Source organism: Mastacembelus armatus, chromosome 10 (assembly GCF_900324485.2).
Source record: "Mastacembelus armatus chromosome 10, fMasArm1.2, whole genome shotgun sequence".
NCBI lineage: Eukaryota > Metazoa > Chordata > Actinopteri > Synbranchiformes > Mastacembelidae > Mastacembelus > Mastacembelus armatus.
Window position 1 is genome coordinate 6,951,920 of NC_046642.1, and position 17,557 is coordinate 6,969,476.

General features: G+C 39.5%; 1 protein-coding gene and 1 long non-coding RNA gene across 2 annotated transcripts; one reads left to right on the forward strand and one right to left on the reverse strand.

Annotated features, from left to right (window-relative positions):
• Positions 1 to 7,123: 7,123 nt before the first annotated feature.
• Positions 7,124 to 16,954, reverse strand: gpc2 (glypican 2). Its single transcript, XM_026331292.1, has 11 exons — positions 16,370 to 16,954; positions 14,500 to 14,658; positions 13,690 to 13,824; positions 12,156 to 12,331; positions 11,986 to 12,066; positions 11,508 to 11,673; positions 10,611 to 10,741; positions 9,579 to 9,725; positions 8,543 to 8,679; positions 7,677 to 7,849; positions 7,124 to 7,567 (listed from the first exon to the last, which is right to left on the reverse strand). Exons 1-11 carry the CDS (start codon positions 16,545 to 16,547, stop codon positions 7,296 to 7,298), a joined length of 1,755 nt encoding a protein of 584 aa, XP_026187077.1. The 5' UTR covers positions 16,548 to 16,954; the 3' UTR covers positions 7,124 to 7,295.
• On the forward strand, positions 7,445 to 10,982 carry LOC113144959 (uncharacterized). The gene is made up of 3 exons (XR_003297196.2): positions 7,445 to 9,730; positions 10,616 to 10,764; positions 10,923 to 10,982. It is a non-coding gene; the product is annotated as an uncharacterized LOC113144959 (long non-coding RNA).
• Positions 16,955 to 17,557: the final 603 nt, after the last annotated feature.

Genomic DNA, 17,557 nt, shown 5'->3' on the forward strand with positions numbered 1-17,557 from the left:
CACGTATTGTTTTGTGATAGATGTTCTGAGGCACGACCTTTGATCTAATCAGCAGTATAGTCGATGGATGGATGGCATTTCGCTCCCAGCACTGCTGTACAGTTTCTGGTGTGGCTGTAGTATCTTCATGTCAATTGGATACCATTATCAGTCACTTCAATAAGAGCATGTCAAATACTGTATTATATCATAATATATATTTATCCACTCCATGCAGATATGCAGACCAGCTTCAAAGAGCTTGTTTTGAGTTGGAACAACAAGATTCCTCAACAGCTTCACACACACAATGTTGACACATGACCAATGTCAAACAGAAAACAGATTTTGGTGAGTAAGAATTTTTCTCTCAGCACTATCAGAGCAACGTGAAAACATACACTAATGTAGACTATAGACTTGATTTGGAGTTTGTTGTAGATTTGATAATAAATAGTTTCTAAAATTACTAATGTGCTATGAAGTGTGTTATGGGTAAAATTGCTGTAATATCTAAACATTTTGGCACAGCTCAAATGCTGCATCACGTCTAAATAGAAATTTGTCATTGCAGAACTCATATTCATTTGTTTTGATGATAAAAGTTCAGTGTATACACGTCCATTGATCGGCTTTACCACTTCAGACGAGATGTTGTCATCTCATCTCGGGAACTAAGACAAAGGCAAGAAATGAACAGCGTAACCTATTTCACTTCCTTTTCTCTGAAAATGTAACTCACAAATACCACTGGTTTTCCACTGATCTATAATGTAGGCAAGAAAATTAAAGTGCAAACTTAAACTTGATATGGAATTTAAAATTCACCTAATGTGTAGTCTACTGGCAATTAGGCAAGACCTGAACTGATGTATGAGGCAGAACTTTCTGCTGTCACTTCTATAACTGGGCCTGAGTTAAAGCTCTTTCATTTAGATAGATAGATACAATAAAAATGATAAAATAGAGTAATGAAAAATACAGCATAAAATAAAGATGATAATTGCTATCATTATTATTATTATTACTAGATACAAGTGAATGAGAAATAAAAAAGTAAGGTGAGTCAGTCAGTCTGTCAGTGGGTCTAAACATGAATAACAAACAATGACAATCAAACAATGACTAATTTAGTGACAGTTGTGTGTGATGGCAGCAGGGACAAAGGACATGCGGTAGTGCTCCTTCACACACTGCGTGCAGCAGCCTGTCACTAAAGGGACTGTACAGAGCACTCAGGATGTCCTGAGTTTACAGGTGTTGTACCCAAAGCTCAAGCGCAAGCGAGGTCTTTTCACTTATACTGCTGCAAGTCTACAAACCGCAGTGCTGTTCAGTTAAAGTAAAAATGTCCACTTAAATTCTAAAATCATCTAAATTATAGCTTAGTCACAACAGCAAAAATGCAAAACATGGAAAAATTTCCTCCTGTGCTTCTTTGTGTGCAGTAGCAATAAAAGATCATTGGGTAAATAAACAAACTGATTAGACCAACAAGGATTATTAGTGACTTGCTTAATTGCCAAAAGCACCTGGAAAAATCTGTTCAGAAATACTGTCAGCATATTTTTATATTGCTCTTATTGTTTGTTTGAAACAATGTAGGTTTCATACTGTTTAGTTTTGCATTATTTCAGTTTAGGCACAAAGTCACATGTGAAGCCACATGCAGCGGCTGAGCTGCCAAATGTAGGCTGTGGCTGGCCATTTCTGTTTCTCACAGACCACCGAGCATGTTTACTCAGAATGTAAATGATTATGGGCAATAACAGGATGTGTAGCTAAGGTGCAAAATTCCACCGAGGCTAAATTTAGCACAAAACGTTAGTTTTGAGCTTTGCCTTCCTGAATATACACTGGTTTAGCACAAATCAGTGTGCAAAATAACCTTTTCTAAACACACAGTACTTATTTATTTTGAATGTGAATCCTCTTATAATTTTGGTAGTATAAAAATTATTTTAACTCTGCTCAGTGCCACAAAGACTCTAATTTGCCTCTAGGTGTGAATGTGAGGGTGAGTGTTTGTCTTAATGTGTAAGCTCTGTGAACTGACTGTTGATCCATCGAGGCTGTACCCCTGCTCTTGCCCAGTGTCAGCTGGGATTGGCTCCAGTCCCTGATGACCCTGGAAGTACCAGGACACGTGGTAGATAATGGATGGGTCAGTATCCCAAAATCTCTGTCATGATTAAGTGTATAACATTTAATGTTTATGTGATCAAAGTCTGAGATCAAATTAAACATTTTGATCACTCTGGGTGAATATGATATTCACTTGCTCAGCATTAGGTTTACAGGCCTTTTATAGCCTTGTGTGTGTTTGAGCAGATAAGAGATGAGGTAAGATGGTGTGAGTACCCAGGCTGAATACAAAACTAAATCAGAGAAACCAATCTTCAAACCAATCAGGCCCAACATTCTGCCAAACTAATTGACCTCTAACTTTACTATTTAACCCAATGACGAAATGTTCATCCAATGTTCATGACATATTCAGTACTAAACTTAATACACATGGATCAAATGCTCGAGGTTTTAGAGTGGGCAGTTTAAAGTTTGTGTTTAAGGATTATTTTATTTTGAGAAATATTTTTTGTCAGGCTGTTGCTGAGAGTGCTTCATGCAGAGAGAAGAAACAGGAAGAAACAGCCTGCCTGGCTCTGTGCAAAGGTAACAAAATCTGCATCTCCAAACCTCACACCCTCAACACTCAAAGAAAAACAACAATATGCACTTTTACATAAAGAGTTTATAAATAATTCTCTTTCCTTGCTGCTAAAGAAGTGGTACCACCCAAAAAATGTATGCAGCATTTATTAATTTGAGTTTTTACACAGATTAAAAAAAGATATAACCTTTTAATTTGGAAGCTTTAGGTTAGAGGTGGTGGTAGGCTGATTTTGATACACTGGAACAAAGACAAGCTACAAGAAAGTGAAATGCCATAATGCATCGTATGAAAATAGTAGGTATGTTAGGTTTGGTAGTTTAACTAAGACAAAAAGAGTATGGTTGCCAGTCTGAATGCCAGCAGGCGTGTGGACAACAGCTCAGCAGTTTAAGGCCCCAGCTACTTTCACCAAGATGTAGGTGGGACCAGTGACTGTGCAGTCACTGTGCCCTTTTCTCGCCAAATGAAAAAGACAAGAAACTCCTTCCTGATGGAGCAGTGGAAATGCTCAATGATTAACAGCTCTAAAGTGTTACATTACAGTGGAAACCGTTTTATAAAGTGTTAACCCACTCTTCTACATCTAACACTAAAAGCAAGATAGAAAACAAAAATTGTTTGGGTGGATTCACACCTCGTACTGACCACACAACCACAGGGCTGCTGAATTTTCCATGTAACGTGTGTTTTGTTTGAAGCCGTCAGCCTCACAATCTGATGTAAATTTAATACATTATTTTACTTATTTTACCTTCATTGCTCATTTAGACGGTAATGCTCTGCAGAAGATCCCGTATGAGATTCATTTATACCACTGTTTTTTTGTTTATTTGTTTTTTCAAACATCCATTACAGATAAGCAGGAAGTCATATGCATTGTGGGTGTGATTTAGCAAAAAGTAACCAACAACTTCTTAGTATGTCCCATAAGTTCTAGCCCAGCCCCTTTATTTTTTTCCGAACTAATCACTGACTCATTCATCATTTGGTTTTATAATAATGTGTCAGTTGGAAGGGTTAGTAGTATCATTGAATTTACAGTAATTCCTCGAGAGTTTCAACACAACCACGATACCAGCCTTTTTACAAATACCACTACTTGTACTACAATGAATACTACAGAAATAGATCAATAGTAGAAATTATTGCTCTGGCATGCTGGTCTAACAGAGGCATAGTTGGAATAAAAAAATTTCTTTGTAGTAGATCTGTAGAGCACTTTAGCTTCAGGTTACAAATACTCTGGTCCCACCTGTTTTTCTGTAGACCTGCTGTAATGTCCTTCTGTAAAAATTTACATTTTATGATGCCTCACTTGGAAATGTTTTTTTTTTTTTTTCAATGCATGTAACAGGGTTATTTGGTCCACCTTAAAAGTCAGTCCACCTTAAGCATAGTTAAGCTACAATAGGAACCAGGTATAGTTCTTTCTGTGCCCTCCCACCATAAATGACCTTCAAAGGAAACAAATGAAACACACAACAAATGAAACACACTTGGTACACACATGCACCGACTACAAGCTCTTTTATTTGTCACTTTAACCACAGCTCTTCTGTCACAAAGACAGGCTGCTCAGTATCCCCCTGTCTGTCAGTGTGTCTCAGCTGAGCTTCAGTCTGACAATCGAGACCAGTGTGGATGTGGTCGACGTTACTCCTGTCCTTAACCTCTATAAGCAGCAGAGTACTGTCTGAGGTACGAACGTGTCTGTCTTTTTTTTGTTTTCTGTGGGAGGGGTGGGTGGTTTGGAGGCATGGATTCTTCTGTCAGAGAAAAGGCCTCAGCACTTGTTTTTCTGTGATCTCTGACCCCAGGACTGCTCTTTCGCTGACTGACTCAGATGGACTGACTTTGGGGATGTGCTGCCCCCTGCTGGGACTGGACAGCAAGAATTACATCTTTTTAAACTATCTTCACATCGTTGTAGATGCTACTTTGTTTCACAGATTATCCAGACAATATTGGACTTAAGCAGGTAAATCCTGGGACAAAGGTGAAACTATTCGTTACTTGGGCAAATGTGGTGCTTTGTACATTTTCTGTACACTTTGGGCTTCAGTCCTTTCACTTTTATGCAATCAACAGGAAAAATCAGATTTTGTGATTCTGTCATCCATAGACTCAAATATTTTGACATAATTCACCTGTGAAGTAACTCAAGATATCCACTTTTATGATATGAAAGACTAAATACTTCTCTAAAGTTGCCTAGTCATCACATTGCTCCTTTTGGTAGTGGACTCACTGTTTTCTTTAGTTGTGACTATCCAGTGTGAATTTCTTGCCACAGCACATCTACCAATTGTCCCTGTCAGAGTGGATGCATCTTACTCACAACAGGAAGCCCTCACATTAAGACGCAGATGCAGAAATGGCTCCCCCTAGAAGTTAAAATGACAAAGTGTATGGTATGAAACACATACCATTAACACGATACGGTTTTAATTCAAGCTAATATACTATTTACTGCTATTACCACTGGTAGTACTAGTTCAGTCTGCTCTTGGTGGAGAAATGAAAAAAGACATTAACATAATGTTCTGTAGTTGTTTTAATGAAGCAGAAAATGACACTTTTCATACCAAAAAAAAAAAAATTACATGAAAAAAAGGTTGTGCTTTACTTTCATCATGAAGGAATGCGTAAGAAGTGGGAATGGATGAAAAGTCATACCAAAGAGCACTTTACCAAAATCTCACTGGTACTGCTGTAAACCACTTCATCTTAATTTGACAGCTGATCGTCAAAGCACATTTTACTACAATACTGCTGCACTGAAACACTGGGAAACACTTTATTTGTAATTGTGCAACATAATACTGTTTGTGGTGAAGTTGTACATATATTTCATTCCAAAACTGTTTTTCTGTTGTTTTTAAAGAGGAGTGCCATTTTAGACAAGGCCATCTTTGTCATAGTGAGTAATAAAAGGGGTGAATGAATTTGACAAAACTTTACAGTTTTTCATTCAACAGAGAAGTGTACTTTCACAGCATCTATACATTCATTTTGTATTCTCTATCAGTGTTACAGTTGTTTTTGGCTCCTCTCTGGGGTCTGGCTCTGTCTGTAGGTAAGAACATCTGCCTACCAGCACCTCTTAAACTGTCTTCTTGTTTAATACTATAAAACCCCAAAGTGTAAAAACAGCAAGTCGTCATTTTATGGGGGTTACATTAGCTGGGTGTGTTTTAAGCCAAGAGTCTGACCCACAACCATAAAATCACAATTTGTGGTTTTCATTTTTGAGTTTGTGTGGACAAAACAAATCTGATATATGCTAAAATGTAAACTTTAGAGGTGTCAACAAACAGACTTTCTTACTGTTGAACAGAGCCAGGCACTCTTTTGTCCTGTTTCCATCTTTATCTTCACTGAAACAAATTCAGTATATCAAAATTAAGAGCCCCTGTTAACATTTGTGTTTTCCTCACATTCAGTCCAATTTTATATCACATCAGCTCAATCATGGTTTTCATCAAACTTTTGTTGCTTTTAGGAAAAATAAGTAGAAAAAGCACACTATTAAAAAACGTCTCAACATTGTATAAGCTCAAAACTTTGACTTGAAACCAGAACATATAACAATGTAAAACCACCATAAAAACACACACATTCACACACACACACACACACACACACACACACACACACACTGCTCCTTAATCTTCTCTGGGTAACAGTATAAACACCATAAAAAAATGGAGCTGGTCTTGTGACTCAATGACTCAATATTTAAGTGTATTGTTGTGATTGGATTGTGAGCAGTATCAATACGTGGATCTTGAATAGACAGTTTTAGAAGATTAAAACACATATCCTTTGCCATAAAATCATAATGACAATGAAAAATAACATTACAAATAAATTAAAACATCAATATATTATATTAACCCTTTGTTAATTATGAGTATCCCTTGTAATCACAAGTAATCCAAAATTAATTTGATAGGTACATTAAAAAAAAAGACCCTTGTTTGGTCATCCTGATAACTTTATTGTTAACTTTATTTTTTAACTTTTTAAAAATTTCCAAGCCAAATTATGGAGGTTTAAGTGACTAGATTAAATCTTGCTGCTTCCACAAGCAGTAAAATTAAGAAAACAACCCACAATCAGACTGAAACCAAATCCATCAAATTAACTTAATTTTGTAGAATAAGACAACAAACAACAACACTGATCAAATCAACTGCTTACTGAAACTACACAGTAATTAACTGGTACGACTAATCTATCTCACAGACCACCGAACCACGAGACCCTCAGCTCCATCACCCAAACATGCTGCTGATTCACTGACTGTCATAGTACTTTTGTTCCCTTTTCTGCACTTCTGGGCTCCAGCACAGGGCATCATTCAGCATCACGACTCCAATAGAGCAAACATCAGATGAATGGCAGTAGAAATATGCAGTACTTACTAAGTATTGTTTGTAATCATTGTGGCTGGGGAAGTAGGAAAAATATTCACTTTGAGCTATTTATTTTGTGCTGTAAACAGGTTTTGATTGTGAAATTAGCCTGTTTCATCTTTTTTTCTGCTGGTGTAACCAAATAAATTCTTTTTTTTCTCTCTGCAATGTGTTTAAGACTCCAGCATGTAAGAATATCTCCACTTTCAGACTGTAATAACCAGCTATCTCCACATGGGGACAACAGTGACCATAAAAGGCAAAGACAGCAAAGGATTTACGGAGAAGATAAGCCTGCTGGTTGCAGAACGAACCCGACCATTGTTTCTGTTCCACTTTGGCCCGTTTCTTTCACGAACTCGGGGAGGCTTTGCGGGGTTGGAGGCAGGGTTGCGTGCTGGGTTATTGTTGGATGGAGAGTAAGGCCCATAGCCTGGCCAATCATCATTGTACCTTTCACCATGATCTTCACCCCCTGAACCACTGCCCTCCTCACCTGGAACAAGGAAAAGAGAGATTTAAATCCTGCAAATAACATATACTGTAAATGGAAATGCATGAAATACTCCTTTTAGTGCATCAACAGAAGACTGTTAGGAACCTACTGTCCATGAAGTCCATGTCCTGTCCGCTCTGAGCATGTCTGAGTTTGTTGGTTGCTACTCTCAGTTCCATGATCAGCTGCCTCGTCCTTACATCTGGCCTGGCAATGTCCACCCCCACTTCTGGGTTATTGATTTGGCTGACCAGGCCATCACCTGTCACATCTGGGAGGTACCTGAGTGTGTGCACAGACATTCATGAATAAAACAACACACATAGATGCATTGAAGTACAGATCTTTAGAAAGCAGTTTGAGGCAGCTTCACACAGTGTGGCTTTAAATGGCAGCACAGAGGTGTAATTCTAACAAAGCTCAGCATCACACCATCATAAATGTACAATATATAGTCTGTGCAATAACCATCTTCACCTAAATAAGTAAATAAGTGGCTATTTTCACATGGGGGAGCAACTTACTTTCTGCCATTTAATTACAGCAATGTAGGCATCCTCATTTAAGTTTAAAGCATATGATAGCCTTAATTTATCAACACCAAATACCTGTGTCCATGTAAACATTCACAGGGGCAGCATCCTAGTTCTTTGGAGTGCTGTTTGTTTAAGCAGAATCATTGCGGCTCATATGTTGTACAATATCTACAGAATAAGCACCACAAATTATATATTGCATTCTCACACACTGGACCACATGGTGCCTTTAAATCATCCTGGATGCACAGTGTTGGACTGTATCTGTGTACTGAAAAGTAAGCAGACCCACACAGAGCAGGTGGGTGACTGGTGATAGCAAAATTAAACTCACTTCCATCTGGTGCATATACATCTACTTCTGTACTACCACACACTCATTCCTCCTCCATTTCTACCAAATCTCTCCCTCCTTCCCTCCAGCTCTGATCTCACCCACCTCCCCCGAGTCTGCCCATTCCAGCAGCGGTCCTCATTAGTGACGTCGGCAGCCATCTTCTCGTCACTGCAGATGGTGTGTGGGAGGGACACCCAGAAGCCACGCATGGGCCGCAGTCGCTCCTTCAACTCGGTAACCTGTATGGAGGCGTAAAGTAACTGTTTTATGAGTCAGAACTGGTTTTAAACTATTATTGTTATGGCTGGCTAGAGAAAAGCATATGGTGATGTTGGGCAAAGTAGTTGGGTCAGTTCAGAAACCACAGGTCTTATGTGTTATAAATAGATACGAATGCCCACTTTCCTTTCAGCCTCTCCTCTGATCTTGGTTTCATTTATTTTTACCATACTTTTATCTTGCAAGATGTTATCTTGCCTACACGAACACTGTCTGGGCTCTGACAGCTGCACTCTGTATTTTTAGTTGCTTTCTACTCAGTTGCTATGCCTGAATTCTAATGCATATGTCGTGGCATTTCTTTCTTTCTCTTTATTGCTTAAGCAAGTTATGATAGAGAAAATCTTTGGCTTTCCCTTCTGTGAAATCTCGCACTCTTCCCAATTCCCACAGAACAATCTTCAAATGTAGCCACCATCTGTCCTTCACATAATAACTTTGCACACTTTATAATCTTTGACCTTCAGGTAGTGTCTCTCCCTAGTCACATTCTGTGCAAAACAAACTGGTCCTGCCTTATCTAATATCAATTTGAAACATTTGGCTTGTTTCCACACTGACCAGCATAAAACATGCAGCCTGCCGTGATAATGTGAACACACCTAAATAGTGAACATTTAGCTGCTAAAGAGCAGCTTTAAGGAAACCAGGATTTCTGGAAACACAAACTAGACTAGAAAAAGTACATTTTGAACTTACATTTGTTCCAGGTAGTTTTTCTGGACACATTTCCCATAACAACTTTGTGATAATATTTCAGTGTTGTTTACAGTCATTCGTTCTGCCCACAAGTGGCTAAAAATGACTACTTGAAAAACATCAGTTTATTTGTAGCTACTGCACCCAGTTAGTTCCTCACCAGTCGGTCCAGGTTGGTGCCTGCAGCAGTGGTGGGTTTCTCTTCAGGGCTGTAGGTGCGGAAAGGCCTCCTGCTGCCCCCAGGTTCTTTTAGTGAGCGTGTGGATCGTCCTGGAACTGGCCTGGGGTTTCCACAGCCCTGGAACACCTGAGGTAAAGATCAGCAAAGTAGTATTAGTGTAAACATCTGTGACAAGAGCATTTTTTGAAATTTCATTTAACATAATTTTCATTAGAGGATTGTCCAATGTTTTGTGATCATTTAAGTCTATGTCTATATTTGGATATTCTTGCATACATATTCGCTAGTCTCCCAGAGATGGTTTGGGTTTATGTGTGTTGTAAATTAACTTATTTTATTGTACTTACACCCCTTTAAGCCACCTTATAAATATCTGCTTCATTTAGCACTCATTTGGGATGCCTCCGTGGTGTAGTGGTTTAGGCATCTAATATGTTAACATTTCTCTGACTGGCTGTTGACACCACCAAAGGAATAGGTCTACAAAGAAATCTGTGGTATTTTTAGACTCTATATCACCATACACCAAAAAAATAGACATATAAGATTCTGGGCTATTCATAAAGTACATTTAATGTTTCAAATCACAGCGGAGGAGGGAGCATAGTGAGGATAAATTCCATAATTGTTGCAACTAAACTAGAAACTTAACAATGTGACCTTGTAGAAAAGTTTTTTATATCCTCCACAATCTTGCACAGTTAATGAGCAGATGCAAACACACAAAACTGGGTTGGAAGGGAGAGAGTTGAGCAACAAACTCAGATTTTCTGTTTCTAACAAGATGTGGGTGTCTCTCTGGTAGATTAGCTACCGGCCATTAAGAAGATTACATTTCAACAACTTATTAAGAATATAGCTTTCACTTGTCTATGGGTTTTATGTCAATGTTTGATATTTATGCAAACACACACAAAGGTTGAAATATCCTGTTGTTGACAACCATACATATACAGTTAATTTAAATTCCTGGTTTATGTCTCCAAAATCTGCTTGTGCCTTCTTTCTTACTTTAGTGGAGATAGTGACGCTGTTCTCCTGCATGTGCATGATGGCCTCTGACACTTTCACAGAGATGGACTCAGCTGCAAGCTCCATGTGGAATGGCCCTTCTAACTTCTCAGAAACCTGGTACAGAGCATCTGGTAGAAGACAGACAGACATGGTAGGTGGCCGTCCTCATTGTCTAGCCAATACATGCCAAAAAACCCTCAGTTGGTGGCCCTTTGTCAACACAACATTAGGACAATTTCCATTGTCTGGAATTTCTCACTAGCTAACCAGTTACAAAGTTTTGATTTACATCTGTATTTGACATTACAGGGATCTAAGATTTTAAAACCAGTCACTGTTATATAAAGACAAGTGTATAAAAGAGAGAAGAATGGGGGTTGGAGAGAGAGCATATGGACAGAGTGATGAAAGGTAAGAGAAAACACTGCACATGAAAAGAAAATGCAGGAAATGTATGGGTTTGATGAAAGGGGAAAGAAAACAGAGGAAGACAGATCAATTGTGAAGGACCAGAGAAACATGAATGATTAATGGAGGAGGAATTCATTAGGGGAAAGGGAAGTGAAAAGTAAAAGAGTGACAGAAGAGCAATAAAAGGATTCTGCTTTTATTTATGCTCAATTTAATAAAGATAACTAAAAATGCTGTTTAATGTCATTTCGTCGATAACATCAAAGATCTAGCTTGGGCTGTGGGAGGAAAATGGAGTACTGGGGTGAACCCCACAAAGATGCAGGGAGAAAATGCAAATTCCAGACTGAAAGGCCTCCGGTTGAGCTGGATTCGAACCTTTAACTTTCTTGAGGTGACGGTGACAGTAAACCTGAAAGTGTACCTAAACGTGTAAACCTGCGTAATTAACAATCATAATGTATTCATTCTAGCCTCACTCACCAATGAAATTGTTCCATTCAGTCTCCAGATCAGCCTGATTGGCTAAGCAGCCCTTTATCACGTTAAGGCACAGAGAGTGGCAGGGCCGTAGGGAGGGCATGCCTCGACACATCGGGCAGTACCACTGACGCATCAGGCCCCGCACACACTCTGAGTCTGGAGTCAACTGCAGAACAAAGCAGTGGGAGTTATGACGCAGACAATGAAAAAGTGAGCACAGTATAAGCATTAATACAACTACCGTACAAGGAAACATCTTTGCATGTCCCTAATCAACCAGTGTTTGGTCTTCAGTGGTTTGACTAATAAGCCCACTCATTTGAGCTTTCAAAGACCTGCAGCATCTTTTTTGAATCATTAACAGCAATGGTGTACATATAATTTATTACATAATAACTACATATGGAAAAGATCTCTGAGATGAGTGTGATAGAGTGCTAAAACAAGCACATACTGCACAGCAAAGAGAACCACTCACCTTTGTCGCTTTGTTGACAATATCCCGACCAGTAGCTAAACCCTGAGAGAGTGCTCTGGCTGCAATGAAAGCCCTAGACACCTGAATGTGAAACCCAAGAGAACAGAACAAGCTCAGTCACAGAAATTGTCCATATCAGCTCTGTTTTATTTCTATCATGGGACACGTACTTGTACGCGCAGTTTGCGAGGCACATCCCCAAATGGCTGCAGCTGTTCAGCATGTTTGCTGACACACTCCAGGTAGTCCTCACTGAACTGATACTGGGGGTTGACCAGAGAGAAAACACGTTCCACCAGTCTGGACCAGAAGTCTGAGAACACCTCTGTCAGACTTACACTGCCCCCTGTGGACAAAAAAGCCACAGTCAGCATCTGTCAGCATAAAATCTTTTTTTTTTCTGGAAATGATTGATTTCTGAACAAGAAACAGAGCAGAGATCCTGGAGGATCATATTAGATGACATTTCTGCAGAGTTGAAGTGCTATTGATTTTAAATTGGCCAGTTTAAAGGAATAGTTCACCTCAAGCTAAAAATCTGTCATTTTCAATTGAAATCCAATTGTATAACCACAAAATGCACTGTGAGGTAGCCCCTGTAATTTCATGTTTCTTAACTACTTTGATAAGCAGGATCAAATTAAACTACTTTTTTTAAAAAAAAAAAAAAAGCATAAAACAGCCAATAATATCTCAAGACTGTTCAAATATTAAAGTGCTGATGTCTTCTGTGCTTGTTACTTTGGCACTGAGTATCTCTTGCTTAACAGCTAATACAGCAAATGCCAAATAACAGCCTACTAGTTCTATTAAAGACAACATACTGATATGTTTTCCACCTTTCTTCCTTGAAATGTGCTATTGTGCTCGTCTGTCTCTGTACATTAGTCAACCGGCAGATAGATTCTGAATATGCAACTCTCCAATCTGTAGTCTACTATACAGCCTTAAATTAGCCGATACATGCTGTCTGGCAGACAAAGACATGTTGACTAAGTAGCAACAGCCCAGATAGACTCACCAACGAGCTGCTGTCATGCCAAAACACAGCGATCCACAACAGAAATAGAAACAGTCTGGCATCCGTGGGATTTCAATTCTCTTTTTTCCCTTCCGTTCTTGGCATTTCAAGACACCTCAGAGACAATACTGCCTCCTTACTGTTGTCCAGCTGCTGAGGATTTACCACACCAGTGTGACGTGGACTGAAAAAAATGACTATAAACTGCCAGAGCAATAGGGAGTCATCACAGCTCTATTTTTGACTGTGCCACCAGGTATTTGAACATGTTTCTCAGCATTCACTGTGGTTCCGTATAGTTCAAAAACAAAACTAGCCTGGGTAAATGTCGTCATTCTGGTTTTCATTTAATTCAACAGAATACAAGAGGTTTATGGTAGTCAGTAGAAGGTATATTCAGTATATTTTAAATACTTTTCTCCAACTAACTAAAACGTCCAGTGCTCATATCTTTTTTAAGTTACATGTTGGCGTTTTGCAGTTCAGAGTAGGGACTGACAAATATGGGGAGACAGCCAGGATAAGTGACATGTGAAAAGGGCTTGAGCTTGAATCTGCAGCAATCTTAATTTTATTTTATAATATGGTAAATTCAACCTAACTCATGTCACTTTGCATTTGACCATCTGCATAGATACAATGGTTACGTAGATGAGTGAAGAGAATAATGTAATTAAACAAACCAGAATAATATCTGCGAAGCTCCACAAACAGCTCCTGGAAGACGTGTACATTCTGGGTGAAGAGGCGGCCATAGGTCTTGGTAAACATCTGGTTCATAGACTTCTCTGACAGGTCTATAAGCTCTCTGAAGAACTCTGCACAGACAGGAAAAACAGAGACTACATATAAATCCCTCACCCAGCTTTTTTTTCTTCTAATATCTCAGCCAGGTTTCTGTGTAGGTGTTCAGTCACCCCTCCCATCCCTTCCAGATTAACAGCTCATAGGGACAGTTACATCATATCACTGTTAAATGAGTGTAACAGCATGTACTTTATTTAAAAATCAATCTTTAAGACTCATGCAGTCTCCTACTCCTTCAACATTTTGAAATGATTCATCACATACATTACATAAAAGAATATGAGGGAAAAAAGGTGATCACAGTCCACAGTAGGTAGGTGGAGAAAGTGTAAATGCAGTCCTATGCAGTGCCTGTTACCTGTCTGCAGTCTTGCATATAGAGTTAATAAGAACACACTAGAATATCTGCATCATATATGCATCGTTGAGTTTTTAGCTTCCAAAGTCATCTCCGTGGCATCATGTGGGAGGAACTGCACAGTCAGAGATCCTACATAAGTTTTTAATCAGCTGTCACTCATCGCTGCTATGTAGCTAGGGGAGGGTGAGACAAGGAGAATCTGGATGCAGTTTGAGTTCTCTTTTTCCTTCTTCTGTGAATTAAAGAAAATATTTCACTGATTTGAAACCACCTATTGTTCCTAGTAAATGAGTCAGTCAATGAGTCCTATGAGTCAGTCTCTCACCATCAAATTTGCGGTGTCTTTGGGTGAAAGTGGTCAAAAGGAACTGACTATTGTCTTCAACAGCTTTGAGAAAATCTCTCTCACTCTGGAGAGCCAGGGTCTCCTCCATCTGACTGGAGCAGCAGGTGTAGTCCTGAGGACAGAGCCGCAGGTGCTCACCTGAAAGGAAAAGACAGGCCAGAAAAGACAGAAAGCTTAGGAGTGATCACACTTTAAAGCTTATTAGAATAAATGGGTTTGAATCTGCCTAAAAAACGTGTTTTTCCAAAGCACTTTGGTCCACATGTTTACATTAAAGGTGCTCGACATATAAAACTAATACCTTAACAAAAACCATAACCTCTTCACAATAACGTCAGTTCTCAGGTCAAGGCTGAGGTCAAAACCTCACTAATCAGTCTGTTCAGAAACTGTAGGGAAATCTTATTAAAGATGAGCTGGTGATAGAATTGTAATTTCCCTGCATGAATTATTCACCTTCAATATGTCTTTCTTTGTCAGCCTAGGTTGGGTCTTTGATATGTCAAAGCTAATGATATGCAAACGACAACCAGGAGGGGGAAGAACACAGCACTGAAAATTAGGTAAAGCTCTGACTTCTTTGTTTCCATTATTTTATATCCAATATGAATATTTCTGCTGTCAATACAGTCCAGTGTCTCATTCCCAACTCCACCCTCACTGATGTTGCTCTCTGCCTCTTTTGTTCTCTCTGTGTGTCTCACCATTACCCCTCTCATCCCTCTATTTCCATTTCTAAACTGCCTCTCTTCATCCTTCACTCTCCCAGCCATCTGCTCCCCTGGCCCACGGGACAGTGAGCCAAGACTCAGGCAGTGATAGCCCAACACACACATACACAAAATAAATCAATATTGCAGTTGTCTGTGACTCACACACAGTGCTGAATTACCACAGAATGATACTATACATGGTCTGCATGTTACCTATGTTTTACTCATAAATTTTAATTATGATTACGGTTTAAGTCTGTGTGTTAACACACACAATCATTCTCTCACTGATTTACATGCAGAGCTTAACCTCTAAGAAGTAGACTAGTCAAGTGCTCCATCATTTTCTCTCTCTCTCATGGTCAAACATTCACATTTTCACAAAACTCCACCTGAAGTCTACTCCTTTCTCTCTTCCTCACCTCTTCTATGCCCCTTCGCCCCTAAAACTTTAATTTATCGAAAATCAGGCCGCTGGTAATCCGTATGGTATATTTTCATTCAGCTGATAAGATTATCACCAGTGCACAGAGCCTATGGGTATATGCAGGGATTTAACAGTGGGCTACGAGGCAAAGACTAATTAGGGGTGAGGTTCTTTGTTGCACTGGTGTTGGCAATTTGCTCATCCCCTTAATCATCCTATTTAAACAGCACAGAGGGGAGGAGGGGGTGGGTGTAATTTGTTTTAAACCATCCTGTATTGTTTCTCTTGAGGGAAAACTCATCATGATATTCCTGCATTGTGCCTCTGACGCTTTTTGTGACTTTCAACCACCTTTCACTTTCTTATATTATTTTTACTATAATGATTTGTAATTTGTCTGATATTTAAATGATTTTTTTTCCCTGCTAAAACATTTATATAATATTCCCATGATGATTTGTGGAGTGGCTGTGGTGCTGAGCAGCGAGTTTACAGTGACCTTAATGTGCATAATGGTATTTTTATCCCTGATGAGATGAACTAGTGGAGCATGCTGACGCACCTAGATTTCTGCTGCGATATACAAAATGCATCTTAAATTGCGTTCTGTACTTGATTTAAACATATATTTCTTAACAGATGAGGACAGGAAGATTGTGTGTGACTCCCACAATTTTATCACCACCCCAAGCTAGATGCAGAGTCTTACCGGATATTTGAGTCAGCGGAGTGGTGCCAGTGCTGTACCCCTTCTCCGAGTACACCTGCCGGGTGTCGGCGCAGCTCCTCCCCGCAACAGCCACGGGTCCCCGGGCTCCCGACAGGGCAGTGACCGTGCAGAGCAAAACCAGCATCCTATACCTGGGGAAAGAAAGGCGGGCATCCATCCTCCCTGCTGGACTCAAAAACCTTATCTATGGAGGGTGTGGGACTGCACACAACAGACTACAGGCGCAGCAGTTCAGAAATGAATATAGAACTAGCCGGTTTAAATAAACGCAAAAGTCAAGAGAGTAACAGAATCCCAAATATTAAAGCAGTCATAGTTTTCCCCAGTAAGTGCAATGAACAGATGCATCCAGGCTGGGTTTCACAGAGCACATATGTCTCCAGCCACCGTGTCCACTTAATTTATCCTTCCTGGGAGATCCGCTGCTGTGCGTAAATGTGAGGGAAGCGTGGACGGGGCACTCCCGTCCCCCTGCATCTAATAAACCGTATCAGCTCACATGAGGGGAGCCCGGAAAAGTGACTGCTTTCAAAATAAAAGCAAAGGCAACATCAGGCCAATTAGAATCTCTTTACATCAGTCGTACAAATACATTTAAACAAGCTGTAAAGGTATTGAAAGAGGGGCATTTCTCCAGGTACTCCGGTTTCCTCCCACGGTCCAGAAACATGTATGTCAGGTTGATTAGTGAATCTAAATTGCCCACAGGAGTGAGTGTGAATGTGTGTGGTTGTTTGTCTTTGTGTGTCTATATGTGACCCTGTGATGGACTGGTGACCTGTCCAGGATGTACAGGCTCCAGCAGAATCCTGTGACCCTGGTTAAGTAATAAGCAGGTATAGAAAATGGATGGATGGATGGACAATGCTCACTCTAAATAAAAAATCACTCTAATAAAAGGCAGCGTTAATATGTTAATATATATTCAGTTCAATATTGGTTCTATCAAAAAGGTTATAGTCCTAGTACGTTTCAAAATGATGTGCAAATAGCTTTGCTTTGTAGTGGAACTGACTTTACAGTTATGGATAGACTTTGACAGTACTATCTGCTATAGTTAATTTGCGTTCATTGCAACCCATTAGGTACTAAAACAACTATTGTTGTTTTTGTGTTCAATGTGATCTGTGACAGCTCAGACTATCACCAGAGCAGAGGCATAAAGAA

Bases quoted from the DNA above. Each gene is read 5' to 3' on its own strand.
- gpc2 (XM_026331292.1), bottom strand. From the start codon at position 16,547: ATGGATGCCCGCCTTTCTTTCCCCAGGTATAGGATGCTGGTTTTGCTC. The intron at 9,726-10,610 runs GTAAGAAAGAAG...TCTTTACCTCAG, and splicing joins GCGTCACTATCTCCACTAAA to GTGTTCCAGGGCTGTGGAAA. The intron at 7,568-7,676 runs GTAGGTTCCTAA...TCCTTGTTCCAG, and splicing joins GGACATGGACTTCATGGACA to GTGAGGAGGGCAGTGGTTCA.